General features: G+C 42.9%; 5 protein-coding genes across 7 annotated transcripts; 2 read left to right on the top strand and 3 right to left on the bottom strand.

Moving 5' to 3' along the window:
* Positions 1–31: 31 nt before the first annotated feature.
* On the bottom strand, positions 32–2,520 carry LOC135331362 (gamma-2-syntrophin-like). The gene is made up of 15 exons (XM_064526489.1): positions 2,437–2,520; positions 2,259–2,384; positions 2,010–2,075; positions 1,851–1,949; positions 1,743–1,784; positions 1,628–1,691; positions 1,458–1,563; positions 1,265–1,400; positions 1,154–1,192; positions 911–1,099; positions 776–854; positions 646–719; positions 501–593; positions 331–444; positions 32–267 (listed from the first exon to the last, which is right to left on the bottom strand). The coding sequence occupies exons 1-15, from the start codon at positions 2,437–2,439 to the stop codon at positions 154–156; spliced, it is 1,344 nt and encodes a 447-aa protein (XP_064382559.1). The 5' UTR covers positions 2,440–2,520; the 3' UTR covers positions 32–153.
* Positions 2,521–2,541: 21 nt separating this feature from the next.
* On the top strand, positions 2,542–4,905 carry LOC135331351 (protein ABHD13-like). The gene is made up of 6 exons (XM_064526476.1): positions 2,542–3,317; positions 3,515–3,656; positions 3,875–3,980; positions 4,109–4,213; positions 4,403–4,510; positions 4,608–4,905. The coding sequence occupies exons 1-6, from the start codon at positions 2,798–2,800 to the stop codon at positions 4,659–4,661; spliced, it is 1,035 nt and encodes a 344-aa protein (XP_064382546.1). The 5' UTR covers positions 2,542–2,797; the 3' UTR covers positions 4,662–4,905.
* Positions 4,721–11,165, bottom strand: LOC135331347 (uncharacterized). 3 transcript variants are annotated; one of them, XM_064526471.1, is made up of 17 exons: positions 11,007–11,165; positions 10,597–10,903; positions 10,111–10,178; positions 9,577–9,662; positions 9,439–9,514; positions 9,149–9,223; positions 8,833–8,984; positions 8,350–8,508; positions 8,109–8,126; positions 7,958–8,047; positions 6,960–7,022; positions 6,654–6,759; positions 6,304–6,378; positions 5,979–6,026; positions 5,711–5,806; positions 5,213–5,355; positions 4,721–4,902 (listed from the first exon to the last, which is right to left on the bottom strand). In XM_064526471.1, exons 2-17 carry the CDS (start codon positions 10,835–10,837, stop codon positions 4,830–4,832), a joined length of 1,569 nt encoding a protein of 522 aa, XP_064382541.1. In that variant the 5' UTR covers positions 10,838–10,903; positions 11,007–11,165; the 3' UTR covers positions 4,721–4,829. The 3 variants fall into 3 exon arrangements, with proteins under 3 accessions (XP_064382541.1, XP_064382543.1, XP_064382542.1); XM_064526473.1 differs by having other exon boundaries at positions 9,158–9,223; XM_064526472.1 differs by having other exon boundaries at positions 11,003–11,159.
* An 82-nt stretch (positions 11,166–11,247) lies between these two features.
* Positions 11,248–18,519, top strand: LOC135331346 (phosphatidate phosphatase LPIN2-like). The gene is made up of 20 exons (XM_064526470.1): positions 11,248–11,553; positions 12,171–12,263; positions 12,390–12,716; positions 12,930–13,030; positions 13,086–13,224; positions 13,326–13,398; positions 13,552–13,708; positions 14,208–14,354; positions 14,449–14,516; positions 15,443–15,660; positions 15,816–15,884; positions 16,066–16,335; positions 16,533–16,618; positions 16,673–16,733; positions 16,790–16,861; positions 16,928–17,034; positions 17,241–17,355; positions 17,711–17,773; positions 17,856–17,896; positions 18,185–18,519. Exons 1-20 carry the CDS (start codon positions 11,368–11,370, stop codon positions 18,396–18,398), a joined length of 2,607 nt encoding a protein of 868 aa, XP_064382540.1. The 5' UTR covers positions 11,248–11,367; the 3' UTR covers positions 18,399–18,519.
* Positions 18,511–27,325, bottom strand: LOC135331345 (uncharacterized). The gene is made up of 22 exons (XM_064526469.1): positions 27,040–27,325; positions 26,582–26,816; positions 25,460–26,209; positions 25,035–25,254; positions 24,715–24,806; positions 24,494–24,578; positions 24,147–24,319; positions 23,788–23,884; positions 23,445–23,555; positions 23,222–23,309; positions 22,983–23,059; positions 22,701–22,841; positions 22,275–22,425; positions 21,952–22,056; positions 21,661–21,749; positions 21,405–21,470; positions 21,102–21,247; positions 20,638–20,770; positions 20,304–20,441; positions 19,960–20,100; positions 19,176–19,414; positions 18,511–18,882 (listed from the first exon to the last, which is right to left on the bottom strand). The coding sequence occupies exons 1-22, from the start codon at positions 27,323–27,325 to the stop codon at positions 18,630–18,632; spliced, it is 3,816 nt and encodes a 1,271-aa protein (XP_064382539.1). The 3' UTR covers positions 18,511–18,629.
* Between the last annotated feature and the right edge of the window lie 44 nt (positions 27,326–27,369).

The raw sequence follows: 27,369 nt of genomic DNA, 5'->3' as shown, positions 1-27,369 counted from the left end.
TTTTTATGTATACACTACCTTTCAATGGAAGTTAATTATTATAGCAGACAAATTAAGACTGTGTGTGTACAAACTTATTGTCTAAGATGAGTCAATCACAACAATAGGTTTCTTATACACACTATCATAAGTCTTTGCATTGTAGACATGCAGCTAAGCTATGATGTCCAGTCGAGATATAAAGTTGGGATCCAGTGTGGCAACTTTAGCAGCAAGGAAGCACTCCATACAGCACACAGCTATCTGCATGTCTTCCAACTCTATTTCCTGCAGGTTAATGTGCACATTCAGTCTACTTTGTGATGCATGGAGTAGCCAGTGTGTATGTACCTGTACTTCAGTTATTTGTGAGTCTAAAGCTGCAAACTCTAGCCGAAGTCTTGAGTGCCCATCATCAGAAGACCTCCTCAGAGCAGAGAAGGGCTTAGTCCACAGACAGTTGGCCTACAGTAAACAGCATTCATAGGGTTACCTTTCATGCTAGGCTATAGTCTACTCACCAGGTTGTCGCGACTGCATATTGCGAATCCTTTCTGAATGTCCAGTAAAAAGTACACATACTGATCTCTCCACTCTGCAATAAACGACTGCCTCTGTACATTTACCATTCCATAATCACTCAATACAGTCAATTGAGATACAAACCTCTATTGAAAGAACAGCTTTCACAGTAGAATCGTGAATTTGCCTGGTCCATTGCTGTAGACTGTTTTGTTTCTCTATAGTAAGCAAAAGTGAAGCATATACACTGTCACAGCGACTGTATAGAGCATACCAAATGAGATGATGTGGTTTGTTCCATGCCCAGTGGTGATCACTATCGAGTTTGCACGTTGATCTTGAAACGAGTGTGGCTGTGTAAATGCCACTTAAAAACATATTTTCAGTTTATATATTCCAACATGTACACCTGCAGTACTTGCACACTCATCTCCAGAAGCTTGTAGCTCTTTTCTGGTCTCTCCCACTCACTTATTTCTTCGGGAGGTGTATTGTAGATTTGTAGTTGGAAGTTTCTGAGCACTAGAAATTTCCGTTGCCAAACTTTCGTGTTTGCAGCTGAGGGGAGATGTTCAGTTACCCAGCCCATGAGCAAGACCTATACAAACCACATATAGTACCGTTACATTGCACTGTGTAATACTGTGCTCACCTGATCATTTGCAGTAGCGTCAGTGTTGTAATTGTCCATCTATTGTTAGAGAATTCAGTATGAACTTAAACTGGTAGCTGCCACATGCATCACTAGTATATAGCACATCACCTCAAGTCTTGTGAGCTCACTAATTATCTGCTCTATTTGCTTGGAGCATTCAGACAATTGCTGAGAGGAATCTTCGTGACAGTGAAGAGTCACTTTTGAGCGCCCATTTTTACTCGTAACTTGAATTTGGTTCGGTCTAAATAATCATAAATAATCATCATGACCATCATAATGTGCAGAGCATTGTACTCACTTTGGTATAGCAGTCCCATGCTGGTAGCGTGTGACAGAGGCCATCTTGAGAGGTACGTCTGCCATTATGAGCCACTGATCGTTATATCTCTGTGGGTCGTCTATATCTACACAGTCAGAGACAGAGAGTTATGTACATGCTACAGATAATTGACTATGGCACTAACTGACCGATATCTCTTAGCTTTCCAACGTGAAGTTGAACTTCATCTCCAGTAGTTCTAATTATGTGAGCCTGCATAATTATACAATTGAGATAGATCTACTGCTCGTGTGAATAACTTACAGCTTCTTCATGAGTCTTTCCCCACATTGAAATTCTGTTAACCTATCAACATGCATAGCAAAAGTTGTACAGTTCACAAACACAGACAGATTTACTGACATAACTGACCTCAAAGATCACATCGCGCTCATCCAACCCACTGTTCTCTGCTGGCGACCCTTCAAAAATTTTGTATATTTTTATTGGGCACTTGAAATCAGTACCACCCTGAAGAAAGATGTAGCTACGTAAGTAGATCTATAGACACAGGGTGACTCTCAAGCTCACCTGAATGGAAAATCCAAGTCCATTCTCTCCCCTCTCCAAAGTGATGACTCGATCGTCATAGATCTCCTACATCAGAAAGTTATTTTCCAAGGTATAGTAATACTAAATGTGTAGCATTCAGGTTTATTCTGCTTGCAAACAGAATAAACCATATCAATTACAGAGCTATGTGGAAAGAAGACATACGATAAAGCTGTTTGCTAGACTTCCCCTGATGAAGTGTGTATATTAAAGACATTGGGTACTCACATTGTTAGCCAGTATGTCCTCATGGACCATATCGTGTTGACTCACAACCAGCCTGTCTCCAGCTAGCTGCACCATCACTGGCTCCAACTGACTGGTCTTAGTGGGCTGAGCAAACAGTATGGTTGTCTGGGAGGACAAGAACATTTAGTGTAAAGCATGCCATCTAAAATAGACTTACCATTTTGTGTGTGGTCTAGCTGGTGTTTGAGCTGTGGTGGCTGCTAGGCGAACATGCCCCACCTCTTTTTTTGCAAGCGAAAAACTTTCACTGCAATTCACTTAATTAGAAACTAAGGTCAAGAGAAGTTCATCACAGAAAGCCGGCCAAGCAAGAATGATATCCCTACAATTACAATGCCAAGGCTAAAGTATTGAAGACAAAACTCAGATTTATATCACACCTGGCAGTATCCATTATCGTGGAGACTCTTTGCTAAGAATATACACACACTTACACCACGTACACAGTGTACTGAGTCACCAGACCTCGATCACTCTTTTAAATAATTATAATAATCATCATCATCCGTTGATGCAAGATGCCCTCATCCCTCCCCTCCGATCGTCACATGGGGTTCAGCTCGGCAGAGACGGTGGGCCGCATCCTAACCTTCCTACTCTGGAAATTTTGGAAGCTATGTGGAGCAGCTGTTCTGTTCCTGATCCTCATCTACTGGATGTATGGCACTGTCATCATACTCATTCTACTCATTGTGACTGTCATAGGAGGACTCTACCACTACCAGGACTCACTCCTCTATTTCCCAGAGCAGCCAGAAAGCTCACGAGTGTTTGTACAAACTCCCAGTTCTCTCGGACTTCCGTTTGAGCTAGTCACCTTGACGGCAAAGGACAAGACTAGCATTGTGGCTTATTTCATCAAGCAACCACCAACTGCGATGTCGACTGCTCCGACTCTGTTGTATTTTCACGGAAACGCTGGCAATATCGGACACAGACTGCACAATGCTCAGGCTCTGTATCACCACTGTGGCTTCAATGTACTGCTGGTGGAGTACAGAGGTTATGGGAAGAGTCATGGATCTCCTTGTGAGAGCGGTATGTTGTGGGTATTTGTGTATAGCTTATAGATTTATGTTTTCTAGTTTACACTCTCGGTATTCCTAGCCACTTCAGTTTCCCGTTTCCAGAAATACATAAAAATGGCTGTCATTGGTAGGCTCCAGCACGGAAAGAACCTGTATTATACCATACACTCACAAATTTGACCACACCTCCCGCCCCCTCACACACAGGGCTGTATCAAGATGCGCAGGCTAGTTGGGACTTTCTCCTATCAAGACACGACATTGACCAGAGTAAACTGATCATATTTGGTCGCTCACTGGGAGGAGCTGTTGCCATTCACCTGGCTGCATCTCTAGGACACAATGACCAGTAAGTACTGTATGTTCTTACAATACATGCTCTAGAGTTGGTAAAAAAAAAGTTTGAAAGGTCAAAATGTCAATATTGCATTCTGTAGCTAGCTATTAGGGAGCACCATGTCAACAGTCTTTCCTTTTTGGATTAGAAATCGATTGTATTTGCCAAAGTAGAAGCTATAAAGTTTACGTTGGTCACATGTCGTGTTGTGTATGCCCTCCCCCCTCCAGTCTGATGGCTCTGATAGTGGAGAACACATTCTGTGGTATCCCTCACATGGCGCAACTCATGTTTCCAGGGGCAACGGCCATACCACACATCTTCTTCAAGAACCAGGTGAGTTAACTGTATACACTTAGCTAGCTTACACAACATTGGCTGTTAGTAATAATTATGTGTATAATTATTATAATTATTATAGTTGTATACATTCATAATAAGTGTTTAATCATACTGTTTTGTAGTTCTTGAGTATCAGTGAGATACGTAAAGTGAGATCCCCTGCATTGCTCCTCTCTGGACTGGCCGACCAGCTGATACCCCCCACCATGATGAGTGACCTTTACCAGGTACAGGACGGGGTGGGTGTGTACAGCCCTCAGTTGATTAATACCTGCATGTACAATTCTGTGGACTTCTAATATACAGTGCAACACAGTCTATACAAGCTGCTCCAATTACATGTACCACGTACTTCATTCTGTTGTGAATACAGTTGTATTATGTATATAGTCTATCCAAAACGTATCCCCTCTCAGAACTGTGGTTCTCGAGTGAAGCTGATCGAGACATTCCCTGGTGGCACTCACAATTGCACATGGACCTCGTTTGGTTACTATGACTACATCAACAAATTTGTCGGCTTTGTAAGTGGATTCTTAGATTATTGAGTACTGTGTAAGCATTGTAATTATACATGATTATATAATACTCGTTATTCCTCACACACGCACACACGTGCAGACTTCACATACAGGTGGTGGCAAGACAGACTCGGATGAACCAGAACTTAATTAATTAGTAGTCATGCTCGATGTGTGATTATAATTTTTTTAATTGTTTGTTTATGCGGCATCTTTAAAACATTCAAAAATTCTTGTTATTAAAAAATAATTATGTTGGTACAGACAAGAGTGAACATTTAATAAATAGAACGATTATACATTGGTATAATATAATACAGCGCTACCTGTAGAATACGATGACTAACAGTACAGCTATCAACAAAACTGCTAGTGACATGAGTCCAATCTTTGTCCTGCAAGGGGAATGGGGAATATTGTCAATCAGGCATTCATTGTAATTGTATCGATCACTGTACCCAAAATAGCCCTTTGCCTAGTAGAAAAAAGCCGAGGCTATATTAAGGGGGGGAGCAAGTATTATTGGCAAAAGCTGGGGAGCTGTATGCATGTAGATAGATATTGAGGTAATGGCTCAGTGGTAAGAATGGCTAATAGAAAACGTCCAGTTACTAGTAAGATCATTACCCTACATGAGTAACTTTATTAAAAAAAAAAAAAAAAAAAGTTACTAGTAAGCCTATAGGTAGACAGGTTTTTACTCACTTGAAGAAATTTCCGAGTTTGATGACTACTGTGAATACTATGAGCACTAGAGAGATGAGAGTTGTGACTGGCTTCCTGATGGTGCTGGTCGGCTCGTCTCCACTGTCTATCAGGCGGTGGACAAACACGTCCAGTCTCTCCAGCTGTGTGTGTGTGTGTGTGTGTGTGTGTGTGTGTGTGTGTGTGTGTGTGTGTGTGTGTGTGTGTGTGTGTGTGTGTGTGTGTGTGTGTGTGTGGGTGTGTGTGTGGAGGTGGTGGTAGGTCAACCACAGTGTATAATAACAGCCTCATACACAGACCTAACAATGCCCCATTACTGCTAAGTACTATCAACTTATGGAGTGTCTATGCAAACAAAGTATAACTTACAATGTATACGCATGCCTGGTAATGTTACTAACAGGTACTGAAACCTTTACCCAATAACACAACACATTGACACTAGAACTTGTATCCCTCTATGTATCCCTCTATATAACTATAGTGATCGAGGTGTACCTTAGACTGACAGGCCTCCATGTTGTCCTCCAGGTCTTGGTTTTTGCTCATTGACATGCTCTCCATCTGCCCTATCTGAGCACGCAGCTCCCCAACCTATACACACAACATGTCCAGTCAAACCATGTCATAGTATAATACAGATATTAGGGTAAAATATCAGCAATGCTGGCTAATAAAAGGTTTAATACAGGGGGGGGCATGCACAGCCTATTGTACTGAGTCACTATCAGTGTTCACATCACTCTCTCAGTACAGTGAGACTCACCTCATGTTGATGCAGCTCGGTTATGTCGTTGACCTGACCCTCAAGTCTCTGCATGAGGTGTACATTAGAACAGTGTCATATCACAGCAAAGGCTTTGATAAGTGAGAAGCAATTAAACACAATGAATAGAGGTATGCGTTTGAACTGCAAACAACACATTGCAAACACAACCCAACACTAGCAGCTAGTTTCTAAGTACACTCTGCACCACTGGAATGGGGCTAAATATTGTATCCAACATGTACAATAGAATGATAATTTCAGTGGAATTCATCATGCCTATACCGTAACCATACGATGATACTGATCGAGTTAGCTCTCTTACTTCAGATCTCTCCTTTTCCAGTTCCAGTTTGTTGTAGATTGTATTGACGCACTGCTCCAGCTCCTCCAGTCGTGTCTGTATAAAGAAAGATAACGAGGGAAGGATTAAACACACGGGGAAAGATGCTTTCAAAGTAAAGTCACAATAACCTCACAACATTAACAACCACACACAGTCATTAGGCTAAACACACACTGTACAGGATTACTGAGTGCACTGCTTCTTCAGTATTGTTTTCCTAAGTCTACAAAACAGTACAGAAAGAGAATAGGTTCTGATACATTGAGATTACGATGAAAGAGGCTAACCCCACTCAGCATATACTAACAGTGTACAAGCACATAACTCACTTTGTGCATATCCAGTTCTTTCCTGACAGTGTGGCTCTCCTGTAATGCTTCCTCAGAGGTCTGCCTCACCACATCCATATCCTCCTTCAGTTTGAGCATGGGCAGGCTGTGTTAAAGAAATGTGTGTTTGTGTGATGTATGGTTGCTTACATACACTCCCTAGTGAGTGGGATGATTGAAGTCATTACAGTGAACATCTGAAACTAATTAGACAATCAAGAGCACATAATTATTTTGTGTGAAGGATACGAGTGAGTAGAGGCAGAGAATTTTTGTGGTTTGTTGTACCCTAGCAGTGAGACTTACAGTTCTGTTTCGGTAGGAAACTCGTCTGCTTCCATGTGAATCACTCCTTCAGTTGCCTGGGAACTGTAGTGAACAGATGCACACAACACAAACAATTAACTTACAGTGCTAATTGTACTTAGCAAAACGCAGCAAGTGCTATTGGAGCAGATTATGAGATGCTGGTTGAGTATAAGACTATACAATACAAGACTGTGATGTCACAGCTATGTACCATCTGGATGTTACAGTGTTGCTGACAATGGCAGTACTTAGCAAAACGCAGCAAGTGCTATTGGAGCAGATTATGAGATGCTGGTTGAGTATAAGACTATACAATACAAGGCTGTGATGTCACAGCTATGTACCACCTGGATGTTACAGTGTTGCTGACAATGGCAGTACTTAGCAAAACGCAGCAAGTGCTATTGGAGCAGATTATGAGATGCTGGTTGAGTATAAGACTATACAATACAAGGCTGTGATGTCACAGCTATGTACCACCTGGATGTTACAGTGTTGCTGACAATGGCAGTACTTAGCAAAACGCAGCAAGTGCTATTGGAGCAGATTATGAGATGCTGGTTGAGTATAAGACTATACAATACAAGGCTGTGATGTCACAGCTATGTACCACCTGGATGTACTTGTGTTGCTGACAATGGCAGTACTTAGCAAAACGCAGCAAGTGCTATTGGAGCAGATTATGAGATGCTGGTTGAGTATAAGACTATACAATACAAGGCTGTGATGTCACAGCTATGTACCATCTGGATGTACTTGTGTTGCTGACAATGGCAGTAAATACAAACTAAGCCATACAATAACAATATTCAAAGCCTGATAAAAGCTGTCAGGTCACACCACTTCAAAGCTATTATTCATTACAGCAAATGCTTTGACTAACACTCTTCTCATGAAACAAATGAACGCTTGACTACTTGGGAAAGAAGCCAAACTGTTCATACATGTACGGTATATTTGGGTGGCCCTAAAAATTCACTAATTGTCTTACGTACATGTCATCCAAAGCTTCATCATCTTCGTCATCATCAATAACTCCGTCAGCATTTGAGCCATTAAATCTCTTTGACCTCTTGTTGAAGGTCCTGCAGTACAAAGCAACATGAAGCAGCTACATCACATACAGTACATTACAGATGCACTTACAGTCTTCCCTTAAGTCCTCTGTGAGTACCAGTAGATGAGCATATGTGTGAGGGATAGACACAAGTAGTTAACAAACAGCTAGCAACTAAACAGCAATCTACCAGGCACATAATGACTGTATCATAATTATAAGTGTGATACTCCCAGACCTCTAGCTAGTGTATACCCTCTTTGGTTAGAGTTAGAGTGTACGTAAGACACATAGCATGAGTAGTGCAACATTCATAAAATTGACACTTACAGTGACATTCCTCGCAGGCCTCCTCCAATCCTTTCCCTGAGGGCAGCGTATTTAGACTCTAGAGGTGCCCCCTCCTGGAGCAGTCTCAACTGAGTCTCCCAGTTCTCTAGTTTTTTCCTTCTGCTGTAGTTCTTTAGAGATGGTCGATGTAGTCGCGATCTGTAAAGAGGCCGGGAATATTGTGCATGTCATGTGACTGTGCACAACAGGTTGTATCTCTACAGCGGTAATGATAGAATAAAGTTGTGTGGTATGTACACAGCTCCTTGCATGTACAATAATTGCTAGGATACGTGCATACTGGTCTTAAGAAGGTGAAAAGTGATCACACACAAATAGTATGAATACTGAGAACAAGTGTCACCATGGAATGTAGTGCTACCTGGTATATATATGAACCCAATTAATTAGGTTCAATTAGCCTCCCATACAAAACCCAGTCATGGAGAGAAGCACTACTCCACATAAGTACACTGACTGCACCTGTGTGGTTTATCATCGTGGGGTTTGTCGTCTAACTCTGGCAGAGAGACGAGGTCTTGTTCACTCCCGTGTACTAAGTCCTCCTCGTGTAGAGAGCCTCGAATCTTCTCTATCTTCCTCTCAAGGTTGCGTATCTGTTGCTGACGACGATTCTGTGATGGCAGTTCAAAGAAACAGCATTACTTGACAGTAATTAGACTGGGTCCATTTAGAGCAGACAGGAGGGTAAACTAGCTACAAGATTAATGCAACAACACAGTTTGGATTGAAAATGAACAGTCTTACTGGACGTACTCAGTGTGGCACACTGACTTACTCTGTTTACCTCATCTACATGTACATCTCCTCCATCAGTTTCATCATCATCTTCGACATCGTGTAGGAGGGAGTCCTGTATCACAATAACAGAGTGAGTGAGTGAGGACAGCAATCATGCAACTAATGAAGCAAGCGCAGAGCTGGTCTAACACAAGTGATTACCCCCCCCCCCCCCCCCCCACACACACACACACAGGACAAGAATGGTTTGGCAACATGAGCAGAGTAAGTCACTCTTTATTTCAATGTGTATGTCACTAATCAATACATGAGCACTGGATAACACACCTCTCTGAGTAGACCTGGGTCAGAGGTGTAGCCATCATCAGAGTGGTACTGTTTATCAATGCCACGTCTCTTGGATCTGCATGAAACAGACAACGCATTAAATGCCAGCTATAATCAATGTATGCGATTTTTACTGACCTTCGAAAGCTTCTGATTTTTCTTGAGCCTCTGAGCATTCTCATAAATAGAGCCTCCTTGCTTGTCACGCTCTGTTCTAGCGGGTCCTGTGAACATTGAGCAGTGAATAATAACACGGTGAGAATGAACAAGATTTCCTTGTAAAAAGGGGGCAAACTTTGTTGATGCTTACACAATGGTAGCTCCTTTTTTACAGCATAACGCAAGTGTATTGACACGCCCATGGTTGGGTATTGGATACTACTTTGATCACTAGCTAATTAAAGTATGTACAGTTTGTACACAGTAGCAATCAAATTCTTCAGCACTAAAAAAATGCAGAAAGAGTAGTTTATGATACAGTGAAGTTTCGATGAACAAAGAGGTATCAGAATGGAATTTCATGAATAAGAAAAGTCTTAGAGGTCAGAAGGCAAATGTGTGTCCATTTCCTGTGCAAATTAGTTGTGAAATTACCACAAAATCACAACATGCATTAGTGAGGAAACATAACTCATGTAACTATATATGGTTTAAACTGATCAGGTTACCAACCTCTCGTAGAGTGGGGTGATGGTGGACTGTATTGGGAGTCTGGGGTAGCCGCAGTAGCTTCATGACACCTGCAGAGGATGACCACTGTGGTTAGGTGCTAGGTAACTAGTGTGTGTGTTGTGGCTACATGTACCCAGTATGTAATTAGAGCAGTTCAACTCTACACTAGCTACCATGGGAAAACAAAACAGTGTAGCTTGCTTCCTGCATATGAATGCACTAATACATGGGACGAACATCTGTTCCAGTATGTTTGGCTATTACTTGCTTGCTTGCAATTAGCGGGGGAGAATGAAAAAAAACAATTACTCAATCGTATGCTGTAACACCTACATTGCTAAACAGGCTAAAATCGCACCATTCTAATCCAATAATAGGCACAATACTTGTGTTAACTAGCACAGAATGATGACTGCACATGTATCTTTTATATCACTACCAAGAAACAAACTATACATGCCAAATATAACCAATAATAATTCTTGCCTCTTTGCAGTTTCCCAGTGGAGCCTCTTGATGCCAGCTGGGGTGAGCTGGGTGACAAGGTGTTTGGTAGAGAAGTTCTTAGGTGAGAACTCAGAGTGTGGCTTGGAGGAGACAGGGAAGACTCCATTATACCAGCTACATCCGAATGTATACTAGTCACAGAGCAAGCTGAGGCATTGTGAGGGATGGTTCTGTCGCTGGTGGGGGGTGTGAGGGACTGTTCAGGCGAAGAACTGGACATCACAACACGTGGTCGGACTAACGAGTTTACACGTACACAAGTTTTTGGGTAGTCGGTGTTTTAGACCTACAGTACAGAACATAAAACATTTTAATATAATTATTCTGTGAGTGAGACCTTGTTTGCTACTGATTTTATCACTAGTCTACTCAACAATACACATACCTACCACTCAAGTCATTAAAGTAGAAACTGCCAGAACTTTCAACAGCAACTGCAGAGCTTGTTTATACAGTACAGCTAGCTAGCTACAGCTACTGACCTAGGCATTTTTATATCTATGTTGTTCAATAGATATAATAATGGGCGTGATTCGTCCTACCCAAAAAAGGGAATTGGCTACACCCATCTCAGCAGGGCGTCAGCAGGGTGTCCTGGAGACTGTAGAGATGGGCGTGGCCATTCCCAGGATTGTAGGGGAATTCCCCCGTACTGATTCAGCACTTTAATTCACTGCCATTGTGCGTGTGTGTTTACTAATGAATGTACATGTGCCAGTAGCTACCTTGTACCTAGCTGTCTATTAGAAGATGACCTACTATCTTGGGAAGGTTCTCTCCTCGTGCAAGGATCTCTACAATGATGTGAATGCTGCCTACTTGACTGGAGCTATTGACATCATTGTCATACGACAAAAGGACGGGTCCCTCAAGTCCACTCCATTTCATGTTCGATTTGGGAAGCTTGGTGTACTGCGAACAGGGGACCTCAAAGAGGTTCGATCCTTTATACTAGGAGTGTTATAGCAGTGTGCCTCTGTATAAACATGGTGTGTGTTCTCATGTACCGTTTAGTGGAGTGGGCGTGTGTATATAATTGTACCATTTAGTGGAGTGGGCGTGTGTATATAATTATACCATTTAGTGGAGTGGGCGTGTGTATATAATTGTACCATTTAGTGGAGTGGGCGTGTGTATATAATTGTACCATTTAGTGGAGTGGGCGTGTGTATATAATTGTACCTATCGACACTTCCAATTTGCCATTTTGTAAGTTAAGTTAAAGGCCATTGCGTCGCCTAATTATTACATTCCGGAATGCTTTATTGTGGTAACATAACATCTGTAATGATCAACTGTAGTAGCCATGGGAATGGTTATTGTCTGGTAACAAAAGATCTTTGAAGGAGCTGCTGCACAGCATATGTTGCAGACATGTACAATGTATAATCTCATGTACACAGGTAGTTGTGGTCAACTATTCATGTGAATTGTAGTATATAGAGATGCCCTCAGGGCTCTACCAGGAAGAAGCAGTTTCCATTGCATGTACAACTCTGTGGTATTACATGTTGGAAGCCAGCTGGTATGATCTGGTACACATTCTCTTGCAGATAGAGTTGGAGATCAATGGTGAGGTGGTGGATCTGCACATGAAGGTTGACGAGAGTGGACGAGGTTTCTTCTCAAAGAAGAGACATTCTGAGGTACTACATGTTTCCCTTATCAATCGTTGTGGTCCCAGTAGCGTTTTGGGACAAGTGAAAGCCACTAATATTTTGATGCCATCTCCCGTACTGTGTATACATGTAGTCCACAACACACACACACAGTCTGTTTCAGATTCAGACAGTGAGAGAAGAGCACAGATTGCTCTCGATATGGAGTCACCACTTCCTCCTTCATCACATGATGATCATGTGACACACTTAGAGCGAGACACGACCATCCTCCATCCAGAATTACCCAAACAAAACAGTGACGGTGTTTTATTGTTAGGCCAGACAAAACTGTCTGAGTATGACTTTGAGACTAGACGGTTGAGCACACCTCTAATAAGAGAGAGCAGTGAAGCTTTGAGTGACCCTGTCTTAGGAAATGGCTGTGAAGAGCAGTCAACTTCATTTATGCCTGAAAAATCAACCCCCATTTTAATTAAGGTAGCGTGCATGTATGATCCAGTTGTATGATCGAATTTACTGCTGTTACTAATGATATGTATCATCAAATTTTTCGCAATAGTCTTTAGATTACTACCTCCTTAAGTGTTTATCCAGGTACAAACATTCGCAATCTACATATAATTATAGCTAAGCTATTGTGAAGGCATGCTATATATAATCCAGTATAGTAACAGTAGTGTGTACCCTCAGGCTGGTCCCATGCTGAGGGGCTCTAGTGATATTATACCGAGGTCCTGTAGTCTACCAATGGCAGAGGAGGTGATGTCAGACAGTGCTCTGGACAGGCAGAGGTGTGGCTTGGTGCATTCATTGGTAACAGAACTACCCCCCCCCTCCCTCCCTCAGGTGTGATAGTCTTCGCTCTGAGACCAGTATCTCCACACTAAGTGCCCTCAGTGACACAGAGGTGGAGGTCAAGGACAGACTCACCAGCAAGTTATGGGAATGGAGCGCTACCTCTCGACGGAAGAGAGGAACCAGCCTAGTAAGTATGTGTGTGGAGGGGGATAGGGGATGTGTGCGTGTACTTTTAGGGTATTTTAATGCGTGTTTGTCATGTATGTGATACGTGCTCACAATTCTCAGGGTGAGGCAAGTTCAAGCTCATCTACTGGCCTTCTAGAGGACGAGTACACAGAGAGAAGTCTGCCACAACCAGGTGAATACAACTGTTCCATCCTGTAGCTTGCCTTAGGTTCCTGTTAGTGTGTAGCAACCTTTTTGCAGTATTGAAAGCTATTATTACCTTGTTGCCTTGGTTGTGCAATATCTCTGCTTCAATCACCCACTATTATCCCCTCCCCTCTTGTAGCCTCTGTGGATAGGAGAGGGTTCTGGAGTGCTCTGGCAGGGATCCTCAAGCGTAGGAACACTCAGAGAAAGGCCTCCATGGAGAATGGAATGTACCTGGACGATTTTGACTATGATAGCATGGACCCCGACGAACTGTCCAAGTTCTTCCCATCCAGGTGGGAAATGTGTGTGTGTGTGTGTGTGTAAGGGGGTGGTGTGTGTGTGAGGGCAGGGTTTCATACAGAGGTGAGGGCGCCCTGGGATTTCCCATCCCCAGCCAAAATTCCCCCCCCTAGAAAAATTGCACCTCAGATAACCATTCCTCAAAAAATTTTCCGGGGGAGGACCCTCTCAATTAAACGTTTCCCCCTCCCAGCTAAAAATCCTGTATGAAACCTTGGAGGGGGTGGTGTATGTGTGTGAGGGGGTGGTGTGTGTGTGTAAGGGGGTGGTGTGTGTGTGTGAGGGGGTGGTGTGTGTGTGAGGGGGTGGTGTGTTGCGAGATTTCATCCCATAGTTATACGTGTGGGAGTATAATTATTATTATAGTCGTAATACAATAACTGTTTACATGACATGCTCTTTGTGTCTCTTGTGCGTCACTTTGTAGTCAGTGTTGTCTGCCAACTATCATTGCCATCAGAAAACTTAACAATAGCTTTTATCATCCCACAGTTCTGTCTCTACGGATGCCATCACCACGGATACAGTGGGTGTAGTAACAGATCAGACAGGAAGTTCTGGTCTGGGTAGCTCCCCTGCTCTGTCACCGTCTCAGTCTGCCGATGATGATATGATGAGGGAGGACAACTCCAGACTATTGTACGTGTGCATGAGCTTATTCAACATGTCGAGTTTCTAAAATTACATTACAACTACGTACAAAAAATGTTTCAGTTTTTCTTGTCTGTTTCAGGTCACTTTTGAAGAACAGCTGTGCATTCTCCCTGTGTGGTGGGCTAGCTCAGGGGAACATCACTGATGGTGAGTGGCAGGGTCTAACCATACCATCTGACTTTGCCAGCGTACCTAAAGAACCAGCTATAAATAATTGTGTATAATTATAAGCAGGAAGACAATGTCCAATTAATTCTAGCCTAGGAGGTTGCACTTTTATTAGGGCCAAATTGAGCGTAGTTAAATAATTTCGGCCAAAAAAACAGAACCTAAAAAGGGCAAGTTGGGTCGTTGCCCGGTTTCCGTGAAACTTTGTTTCACAGAAACCGGGCGACACCCCAACTTGATTATGTACTTGAGAAGGAATATGATGTATTAAAAATTTTGGGAAATTACTAACTGATTTGTAAAGAAATATAAGAAAAGTCCCCAAAGAGGGAATCGAACCCACGCCTAATCTATCATCTAATCTACTAAGCCACCACCCTAACCACTAAGCCACACCTATTTTGTCCCTAGTCATTACACCTCTTAGTCATCACATACATACAGTAGATTGCAAATTTGCAGTGCACTTGCAAAAGAAAGTTGCACTCCTGACGTATATCATTCAATTATTCCAGCCATTTAAGCTTGCTCATAGGGCCAAACTTAGATACCTACGATAGCAATCTTAAAAAGCTCCTGTATAAAGTGCAAGAGAGAGTTCTCCTGCTTGGTGCAGGCTTAGAAATTATTATCTATTGTGGTTTTGCTGTTTTGGCAATTCTCTGTTGCAAGTGCACTGCAATCCACTGTATACGAATGTGTGCTGAGAACCTTATTCAATCTTAACCCCACATCCACACACACACCACCACCCACACACACACCACACACACACACACACCACCACCCACATCCACACACACACCACCACCCACATACACCACACACACACACACACACACACACACACACACACACACACACACACACACACACACACACACACACACACACCACACACACAGAGCAATTCCAGGGTGCTCAAGTTCCCTATTCTGACTTCTGTGCTGATCCAGCTGCCATATTCACCAACCCTAGTTTGGTGGTGCTAGTTGATGGCAAATACTACAACTGGCAGACAGCCTCTGCTCTACTGCTCTCCTCCATAGCCTTCCTCCAAGTGCTCCCAGAGCCAGCACAAGACAAACTGACTAAGAAACTCATGCCCAAGAAAGTTATAAAGGTACTGTTATGCAGTCTAGCTGTCAGATTAATTTTGAGTACCGGTAGATTATTGATAATTTCAAATGTGGCTTTAAAAAAGTACAACATTGTTCAATATCCTCTTCAAGTTGCATTGTCAGAACTTACCTCATCTTGCCGTTCATATTTATTCAGCCTCAGAAGTCGTCATGGTTATTCTGGGGAAGGTGGTCCAAGGACATTGAAGATAATGAGGATTTGGAGGTTAGACGTGTATTCATAAGAAGTTACAATTCAAGATTAGATTAATGTTGTTTGGGCGGCCTTTTTGTAGAGCTTTTAAATTTGTAGAGCTTTTAAATTTAAGAGTAAAATTCCCCTTCTTACTTCTTACCACAATAATTATTGTTAGCTTATTCACATTTTTATTTTCTATGCCCTTCAGAGCAAGGCCAAGAGCGAGGGCTGTACTCCGATAGGTTCTCCTCGTAAGTGGGACCACGTGGAGCGTAGTAAGAGCCTCGCCATTGAGAGCGGGAAGATAGACATCCTCTCATCGGATGACGAACAAGAACAACCGGTGCGACCGCGACAGAGGTCACTCAAGAAGAAGAAGACTGGGTTCACAACGACTCCCTCTTCAGAGCAGCTGGCTAGTCTCCCTCTCAAGCCTGGGGCTAACACTGTCACGTTCTCTGTCACCACTAAGTACCAGGTAGGCCTTAAACTAGGACAACAGGAGAGTAGAATGCTAGCAGATTGTGTGTCTGAATGTTTAGTAGCTAATGGTGGAGATAAGTTGGGCTTCTACTATGGTTGATTCTTACCAAGAGCATTTAAGACCCCTCACTACCACAACTAAGCTATTTTATGATTGTATTGATGATTGCCCCCCTTCCTGTTGCTATATAGGGTACTACCAAGGCTCAGTGTACTCTCTACTTGTGGAACTACTTTGACAAAATCGTCGTCTCGGACATTGACGGCACAATCACCAGGTCTGTATAAAAATAAATGATTACATAATTATAAGCTACAACATTTTTCTTCAGATCTGATGTTGCAGGACAAGTGCTACCATTTCTAGGCAAAGACTGGACACAGAACGGAGTGGTGAGATTTAATTTCCAAATTTTAATTGTACCGTACATACTAAATTGCTTTTGCAGGTGGAGTTGTATGGTTGTATATCACACAACGGCTACCACATCATGTACCTCTCTGCTAGAGCAATAGGACAGGTAAGTCTGTGCAATAGTTATCATGGTTGTATCACTGTCTACATTACCCCCGTGTATATTGTACAGGCTGGCTACACTAAAGAGTTTCTGCGCAACATCAAGCGTGGCTCGTGCTCCCTACCAGATGGACCACTCTTCCTGGCTCCATTCTCACTCTACATAGCCTTCAGAAAGTGAGTCACTGATGCATTGTAAACAGAGTACCTAGGCGAAATCTGCATTTCCTCCACTACATGTGTAGCTACAGCTGCAGGTGTGGTAGCCTTAGCAGAGACTGTTGTTGAGTGCCTCGTTGTCTGCATGAAGTGCACAGAGTAGCACATATTATTATACAGTGTACATGGTAAAATTTAAATAACTGTTCTGTTGTGCTATCCAGGGAGGTGATTGAGAAGAAACCTGAAGAGTTCAAAATTGAGTGTCTGAAGCAAATCAGAAACCTCTTTCCGGACGATTTCAATCCTTTCCACGCTGGATTTGGCAACAAACCAAGTGTAAGAGACAGTATATAATGTGTGCATAGCTGTACATTTGTGTGTATGGATACAGTATGCATGCATGTTGCATTAGATCCTTAAGCCATAGTAAAGAATTGAAAGAGGCCACTGGCGTAATGTCTCTATGCATGGTTATTGTGAATACAGGATGCTCTGTCATAGAGGCAGAGGTAATCCTGATAAGACACGGTTGGTTCATCTTTTTAAGCCATAGTAAAGATGTGCCTGAATGAAGCCACTGAAGTAATGTCTCTATGTATTGTGTATACTCATGGGAAGCACCTTTGTAAGGCAATATTGCCTATGTGTGACCTTTTCCCCTGTGGATAAACTTATTCAATTCAATATACAGGACGCTATGTCATATGTGCAAGTTGAGATTCCCCCGTCAAGAATATTCACGGTCAATCACAAGGTATGTTGTTTGTACCGAGCTGCTCACACCTGATGAGTAGTACTAACCACACCCCCTAACCCCACCCCCTCCTTTCACACAGGGCCTTATCAAGCACAAGCTCTCAGTCTCCTTCCAGTCCAAGTAAGTGTATTAATGCTCGTAAAGATATACCGTATAGCGGGTTATTTTCGTAGATTTCGTATTGTAGAGCATCATACGAAAATTAAAACTACGAAATTATTCTACCACAAAATAATATGCTCAACTATCCTGAGCTGTGTCAATTAAATATGAAGGGCAGTTCATACAAAAATGTGTACTAACCAAAATTACCGGCTATACGGTACCACACACGCCCACACATATTAACTGCCCACCTTATAATACACACACACACACACACACACACACACACACACACACACACAGCTACACGGACCTGAAGAGGCTTGCAGACGTTCAATTCTCCCCACTCAAGTACACAGAGGCAGCCGCTCAAGATGAGACTGACTCTGCTACTCCTGTAGCTAGCGTGGTAGACATTGAGGCTTGCAACATCAAAGAAGACTTTAATACTTTCAATTACTGGAGGGAAAATAACGTTCTAGACCAGTATCTAGCCGATCTGCCAGAACTGACGTGATACTGTTTTGTGTTCACACTACCTCGCTCCGTATTTCATATGCATTCCATCCATCTATTTACTTTTTCATTGATCTAACAGGTTATGTGATTTTCATATATTATGCCATAAATTCAATGTAGGTATATTTATATCAAGAGACGGGCAATAACATAAAAAATGTTCATAAAAAAATTAATTCACTGACAATAGCATAAAAATTAAGAAGTTGAACAAAAATACTTTATCAAATTAATCTTCTAGTAATGGTTCTCTTAGTTCGATAGAGTTTCCCAAGATAGTGGGTCTCCTGGGTTCACCAGACAGTGGCCTACTATCTCCCGAGGTCGTCTTACCACCAGACGTGCCAGCTGCTGAACCTGTACCACTAGTTGCTGTATTATTTGTGCTGGTGGCTACCTCCTGCTCATCAGTCGGTGCATTGATGAGGTCTACACTCTTGCTATCAAGGTCAGGCTTCTTCATCATCTTCTTAACACGACTCCTGTAGATATTAATTATAACAATTCTTCACATTGGGCCCCATAAGAGTTGACAATTCTAATAGCCTAAGGCAGTCTATTATTCACTGTACATGGTAGCTGAGCTGGTTAGGTAACTTCAACTAAAACATTTGATTAGCTTAATTACCAATACGAAAAAAGCTTCATCAATATTGAGTAATATGCACTTTTGGGGAATACCCTTATATTGATATGGCCAACAACTTACAGAGGTATGTACGTAATTCTGATCATAATTATAAGTTTATTCTTTACATTAGAGTCAATATCTCACCAGATCATGTATCCAATCGTGTAGCTGATGTAGCCGGCAGCGTAGACATAAGGCAGCAGGACCAGTATGGTACTGAAGGCGAATGGGACGGGACTGTTCGAGGGATCCAGGAAGGCAGCTGTGACCATGAGCAGGTTGAGCAAGATGGCTGCCTCTATGACATTGATATACATCTTCTCAAAGGGTTTGGTAAACACATGAATGATGAGGACTCCCAAAGCAGCCAGGCTCATCATGAACTGTGTGTGTGTGTGTGTGTGTGTGTGTGTGTGTGTGTGTGTGTGCAAGTACATGAATGGTACGTGGTATATGCATGGTACTGGTCAATCGAGACGTAGCTACAATATATAAGCAACAGTACGCACATCAATACTGTGCAATGTACATAACAGTCGTTGAACACAGCCATAACTTTTCAATGTCAAAAATTTTAAGATTTTCTGAAAGCTTAGAATAAGACCTTTCAAATAATGTGTTTCAATCCAAATTTTGTCGGGGTCATAAGTTGTCATTTTTCGGCCTTGGACCGTGGGCTATATTATATATATATAATCCATGGGTATGGCCAAATTGGCTATCTTTAAAATAGGAACTTTGATGACACCATTTGAAAGGTCTCTTTCTAAGCTTTCAGAAAATCAGAAAATCGTTGAAATTGGATCCACGGAATTCAAGTTATGCCAGCTGAAAGAGTCCCTGAACCATTGATTGATTAAATGGGGGACATGCAGTGGGTACATGTAAGTCAGCTCTTATGTGCTTCTGTACGTGTACACTAGCTTACCAGAATGACTGATGGTCTGACGTGTACAATGAATGCTGCTATGACAACGAATGGCAGTCTCCGCCCCAAGTCCCACCCTCCCCACCAACGATGCTTTGTTTTCAGCCCTTGAGTGAGAACATCAGCATAGTGCTGAAACATCTGCAGAGAATAAACAAACAACTCACAACAGTTAACGTATGTATAGTCACAGTGACAGTACAAATTATGGTACCCGGCTGAAAGTTGATTAAAGCCACACACAAGTGAACAGCTTCTGTATAATGCTAATTGCTCGAGTATGGAAACGCTCTTAAGTATGAGTGACCTAGGAACGGAAATGGGTGTGTCTGGGAGTGGCTTACCAGAGGTCTCCTCTCACAGATATACACGAGAGCGACGGGTGTCGGAAAGACAAAAAAGGCGACAAAGATTAGGCCAATAGCAAACAGAAATCCAAACTCCACCCCGGTACACAGGACAGAGCCATCGTATTGAAACACCTGCACAGGGGTACATGGGCTAGCTGTAAAAACAGTATACAGAACAAAATGATTCAACAAAGCTGGCCAAAAGCACTATTAATTCTTGCTTAAGCACCAAGTGTAACATGCCAGAGATATTGGCAAGAGTTAGTGGCCGAGGGCTGCACTGCACACAGCAAGTGTGATCACTGAGGCATTAGTTTGTTTAACTCACAAATCCGAGGTCAGTAGGTAGACAGCTGACAAATATGAAGGCTGTGTCTGCCACGTACTTGTACACAAAGAGTGATATAAAGGTGAGTGCCTTGAGGGCGGAGTGCTTGCCCAGGGCATTGATCCACTGAGCACTGAGGGGGAGGGGATACTTATAACAGTACAGCTATGTATTATACAGACAGGCTATATAATGGCAAACACAGTTAGGCTAGAAGCATATACATACAAGTATCAATCTACACCACCAGCCATGTACATGTACTGTAACATAAGGATTGTACATGTCTATACAGATACAACAGTATCTACAATGTATAGGCATGGTACCTAGAGGTAGCTTAAGGTCTTATTTGCTGCCTGCTCCCTACAGTACTTAGTTACATCTAGAAATGGATGACTTTAATCCCCAGGGGGAGGTCTTCCTACAGTACCTACCACTCTGTGTTACACTGAGCAACTCACGCAATAACATATCCAATGATGGTGAATAGGGCCAATGCAGGGGGTATGTATCCTAGCAACGCGATGTGCTGAGCCTGGATCCCCTCCCACAGACAGAGGGGGATGGGCACACTGAATCCCAGCAGGTTGAGTACTATACTCAACACCTGTGTGTGGGTGTGTGGGTGTGTGTGTGTGTGTGTGTGTGTGTGGTGGGAGGGAGGTTGGTGAAATAAGTACACTTTGAGAATTAGGATAGCCTCTGCTACAATAATTCATCTCCATTTGACAGACTAAATACACTACAGCTGTATCTCCACTCACCCTAGTGTCCACCTGCGTCTCTGTTGTCTGCACCACCTGATACGGCCTGTACACCAAGCCTATCACCTGCACATGAAGTTAAACTCTGGTACACTACTCAATTCTATTGTTAAGTGTCTACACGCAAGCTTGAACATCTGCTGGGCTAGATATTGTCTAAGCTTGCATACATATGAAGTATTGTTAGTAGCTATATATATTACGATTATTATAGCTATATTGTGGTAATGACAGCAAAGGTCTGAGCAGTACCTACCTGAACATAGAAGAAGAATCCCTTGAGCTCGTTTGGTAGACCTTTGTTCACTACGAGGACAATCAGACAAAAAGCCACAACTCCCAGACCTGAGGAATAGACAAAGATTGTCACTTACATACCTTAACATGTGCAAAACATAAATTCTTCAGTCTAATAAACAATCCAGTTCAAAGTGGAAAGAAGCTTTGACCTTATATTTTAGCGGTAAAGCACGAAGACTGAACACGAAACAGCTGGTCTCAATTTAGTAGGCACCTAGTAAGGATTGCTATGTGCATGCCAACTCACAATATAGTATGAACACAACCAGGCCAGCGTAGCAGGGTGTCGCCATGCAGTCCTGGAGGTCAAAGGTCACCGAGTAATTATCTTCGCACTGACCACACAATGGACCTGTACGGATAAGACAGTTACCGTATTATTACTAGTCTAAAATGTGCGATATATAACTTTTGCAATCTGGCAATTAAGGATCGTAGACTCCTAATTTTTTATAAGTACCAGTATTATAGCGGTTATAGGTATTGAGATTTTTGTTGTTGCAAATGTATAATTATGTTGGATGCAGTAATACGGTACTTCTCTTTTCGTGTTTGTACTGGCCGGCTGACCTTTTCTCCCATCCCTGCATTGGCTGTCAGGGTCATCAAAGACAAAGAGGCATCCCTGCAGTCGTCCTTGTCTCTTACAGTTCACATAGCCAGGCTGTACCCTCGCCGTGATCAACCCACGACCACTGCTCTCGCTCCCCCAAACACCCTCCTGTGTGTGGAGGTGAGCAGAGAGGGGGGGAATCAAGCAAAGTGTATAAGGGGATGGGGTAGTCCTATCTCCAGGTCATTTATGAAATGAAAATGAAAGCTAAAAATGCCGTATAGTGTACACAAGAGTGTACTTATAATTATGTATACAATAATAACAAACTATGGCTGCAGATGTCTGAGTAAGTAAGTACTATCCCAGACTCTATAGAATCAAGGGGAGAGGAACAGGCTATTTTATGCAACTCCCTGACAGATGGCAGCTAGGGTACTCACTCTGAGATAGAGGTATCGGTTGTTGTCATCACATCTCAGTATGTCACTGTTGCTCGTGTCACAGGCACAGTTCCCGGCAGTGTCCAGTATGTAACCCGGGTGACAGCCTAGCACTTCCAGGGGGAGGGTCGATGCCGAGCCCTGGACAAGAGAGGAAGGAAAGAACGAGTAGATAAACATGACCACAGTATTACTATGTAGTATATATAGTATACGAATCTTAGAGTTGTTAGTACAAGTAGATGTAGATATACAGTACACATCACACAATATTGTACGTACCAGCGTTCTGAGTAGCGAAAAAGTGAGGTTAAATTGGGAGGAGAAGTTAGAGCTCACGCTGGACAAGTCTTGAGAACCTGTACAACATAAAGAATGAGAGATAAGTGTAAATTAAAGGATTTTAGTGCCTGTTCTCATGATAGTACAGAGTTGATGGATCTAGCCTAGAGAAGCCAGGCTAAAAGAAACTGCAGGTTCATTATAATCCAGTATGTAAGACAGCTACAGTTCCTACTGACCAGGTATGACTGAGATTCCAGGGAGGTTTTGCACGGCTGGGACCTGATAGGGGTAGGTATTGGTGTTGGCAGAGAGGGCGTCTATATTCTGAGGAGGGAGATATCAAGAAAGAATTAGTTTCTGTCCACTGTAGCTTAAAGGCAATGCTATAACGTACGTAGAGCACATGTAAGTATACACATGTATGCAAACACAAAGAGAGTAAGACACATAATGACTGACTGCAGTGGAGGAGGGTGCCTCCAGTGACCAGACTGCCTCCCTGCTGTTCTCCACTTGGTCTGTGGCGAGGAGACTGATCTGAAGTGTCTCTCCAGGCTGTACATACTCAAACTGCAGGAAAAGAGCTAGCATGAATGTGGCTACTTACTGTTAATAAGTCACATGGGGTGTCCATCATGTACATGTATCTATTCTAAGGGGGGTATAAACACTTTCATTATAGGGGAACTTTGACTATGTATGTCTACTTTTATTGTTGAGATTAACAAAGTCAACTAACCATTAACCACTCAAGTTGGCTAGCAAATTTGGTGGTGAAGTAGACCTACGATACTTCACTCACCATTGAAATGTTGAGAAGGATTTTGGATGGTGATGTTGCCAGGTCCGAGTCCGTCAACTGTGACACGTTCCTACCCTCAGGCCGCAGTCTGTTCTCCCTACATACGTGGGGGAGAGAGGAATAGGTCGAGTAGCAACTGTAATCAACATCTGAGTGCTTAACCTACACCAGTTCTAGCTTATTATACTAAGAACGCATATAGGGAGACGGGGGTAGCCAAATATTGCCAATAAACCAAGGCTAATCATAAGTAGGCATACATTTGGGGACGAATGTGAAGGGTACTACTTACACTTAATAACGTGTATCTGGAGGGGGTAGGCTGTGTCTACAATCTTGAGCTGAGGAATGAAACTCACATGTAATTGAAGGGGTAGTACTCGTTAGGACTGTAGCCCTCGGGCCGCTTGAATATGATGGAATCATCAGTGGTGAAGTTATTGCCAAGCCAACTACACTGCTGCATGTCAGAGGCGAATATGGCGGCCCCACTCAGTCGAGCTTCATTACGGATGAAATTGATCGACACACCCTAAGACAATGGGGAGAACAAATTAACATCGTACGACTAGCTCAGTCTACCACGACCATTGACAGCACAGAACAATAACACAACGCTCTTAACACGAGAGGCTATTTCTCTGAGATAACTTCTCTGAATGAAAAAGACTGTTGAAACACTTGAAGAACTACAACTCTAACCCACCTTCCACTCCTGAGGCTCCACATCTCTGCCCTGTGGGTCTTTGTATTGCAGGAAGCACAGCCGGTTGAAAATATCTACCACAAACCTGCGAATAATTGAAGTTAGAAAGATTGAATCAGAGACGGAATTATTTAAATGACATATCAACCTCAGCAAAATGAATATGTCAGCAGGTAGCTATAAACATGTAGCTGCCTGATTGGAGGTAACAGTTCACTTGCCTGATGGGAGGGAACTCTACATAAATACCGGCACCTGCTTCAGTGGCCACGTTCTCGAGGAAGGTGATCTGAGTGTTAGGACTGATCTCAAGCTGTGGAGGAGAGAGGAGAGTCAGACAACAATGAGTAGAGAAATGGTACCAGTATGAAAATACATCAACAAGGGGAGGGGCTCCGGGAGTGGGTGGGAGGGATGATTACAGCTAGTTTAACACATTTACATAGTTTGTACCATTGCGCTATAATTATACTGCATAGGCAATTTGGAAGTGAGCTAAACTACAAGCAAGGTACACAAAATGTATGAAATGGACACTGACCAGACATCGATCGTCCATGGCGAGGCCGGCACCAAACACAGCTCTGTTAGCCTGGAACCAGAGGCTGCCATTGACCTCCATCCTTGTATTGAGCAGTGTGATACCTCCTCCGATGTTCCCCGTGAAGTTGTTGTAGCCAGAGAAAACTGTGGGGAATCTGAATGCAGCAATGGCACTGGTGTCTTGGTTGTCCTCTAGGGACGTGTTGTTCTCAAACACACTGCAGCAGGGAGAGAGTGTCAGAAGGGGAATTGCACATTTGTATAATACAATTCAGTAGCATTGCATACGAATCAATTGCTGAAATACAATACTTATATACACATTTGAGGGTACATCGTATAAACAACAGTCCTATACGTATGTTGTTGCGATACAAGTAGAACCTTAGCTCCTAAGTAACAGCCGACCCAACTAGTACTCACCAATCAATGAAGCTGATGGGGAACCCAATCTGGTCGACATGCACGAGTGAGAACAGTCCCACGGCCGTCCCTTCATTCTCAGCAGTGTTTCCAATAAACCTGCATCTTGTGAAGCTCACTATGTCCGGGAGTCGAGTGCTGTTCAGGTTACTATCGTAGAGGGCCACACTGAAAGCCCCTCCAGCACTTCCAACGTTCTCCACAAATAAACAGTCCTCGACCAAAATGGAGTTATTGAAAGTGAAATCAAACGAGTTGACGCTCACAGCTCCGCCTGAGGCTTGCTCCACGCTATTCCTCGTAAAGGTGTTGTTACTCAGCAGGAAATTACTTGAAGAAGCACCACTAGAGAGAAAAATGTAAATAGCACCACCGTCAATTTGGGCTGAGTTGTCTGTGAAAGTGCAGTCAGAAATAGTGACCAATGCATTGTCTGTAGCAACGAGGCGTATCAATATTGCACCACCGTGTCCGTTCCGTTTGAGAAGCACTGGGCGAGAGTTGTTTGGGTCGTTTCTGTTTGCTGAATTTGAGATAAATCGACAGTTTTGAATGAGTATTTCCGCGTCTTTGCCTTGAGAGAAGAACGTGAACCCGCCAGAAGTGGTTACTTCACCGTACAGCTCTTCGATGTTGGTTTCTTCTACATCTGGTGTGGCCACAACCGAGTTGTTGTTGAGGAAGAAGTCAGTGTTGATAACAGTGATTCTTGTGGAGAACTGTATCTGGAGGGGGGAGCCTGTGTTCTGGCTGTGTGTGTGTGTGTGTGTGTGTGTATGTGTGTGTGGGGTGTGTGTGGGGGGGGTGTGTGTGTGTGTGTGTGTGTGTGTGTGTGTGTGTGTGTGTGTGTGTGTGGGGGGGGGGGTAAACTATGGCTGCAATATAATAGTACCACATAATAATTATTAGGCCAAGCCAAGACAAAAGCCACAAGATTTATATGGAATATATTTGTGTAGTTTTGCTGACTAGCATAATTATAAAGAATCCCACCGATGCAGGTTAGGAATACTGTATGTCAGAGCTAGCATGCTAGATAGACTGAGAGTAGTCTCGCATGCAGAACCAGACCCACAATAGTGGTCTGGTTGCGAGACTAGACTGAGTGTGTGCAGTACTCACTAAAAGGTGCAGTTCTCAAATGTGATATCCGTGGTATAGTTGAAGAACACGTTTGTGGAGGTGGGGCCGCACTCCTCAAACCGGATCCCACGGAATGATATGTTGCTCGAGGCACACACTGCGAGGTTGTCAAAGACATCACTGTCATTGGGGAAGCTAGAGCAAGTAAGTGTGGCTCCACCCGTGTTGACCGCTTCAAACACAATGTTGTGGCTTTGAATCAATCCGAGGCATTCTGTAGGAGAGATTAAAAAGGTTAATAAATGCACTGATTGCACTTTAATTAATTAATTAAAAATTAGTCGTTGTAATTTTCAACATAGATTCTCGTCGGCTAGCTAAAGGTAAAAATAAAGTCAGTCCTGTCTGACTCATTACTGTATATTAACCTCTAGATCTACGTACGTCCATAAGCTATTATCTTTGAAGTCTATGCCTATCACCACGTACATACATACCTGTCAAACGATGTGTTCCGTCCACCAGCCTTATGACAGCACTATCCACCCTGTCCTCCTCGGCAACAGTACAGTTTTCGGCAAAGGATACATTCCCCAGGGCATCATTGAGTGTTCTACAAGTAGCTACTCCACCAGTACCACGCAGCTGTTGAGCAGAGGAACAGCCGGAGTTATCCACACTCGGGTCTACTGTTATTGTCACTTCCTGTCCTTGAGTGAGAGACAAGGCTAGAGCTAGCACAAGAAGCGTTCGCAAGACTCTAACAGGCATTGCATTCTTCATCAAGGTACTCTAGCTCTGTGTTTAGAATTATAATTATTGAGCTC

The sequence above is a fragment of the Halichondria panicea genome, chromosome 2 (genome assembly GCF_963675165.1).
Source record: "Halichondria panicea chromosome 2, odHalPani1.1, whole genome shotgun sequence".
Classification (NCBI taxonomy): Eukaryota; Metazoa; Porifera; class Demospongiae; order Suberitida; family Halichondriidae; genus Halichondria; species Halichondria panicea.
Note: the sequence above shows the minus strand (reverse complement) of the source record. Positions and strands in the feature narration are given on the sequence as shown.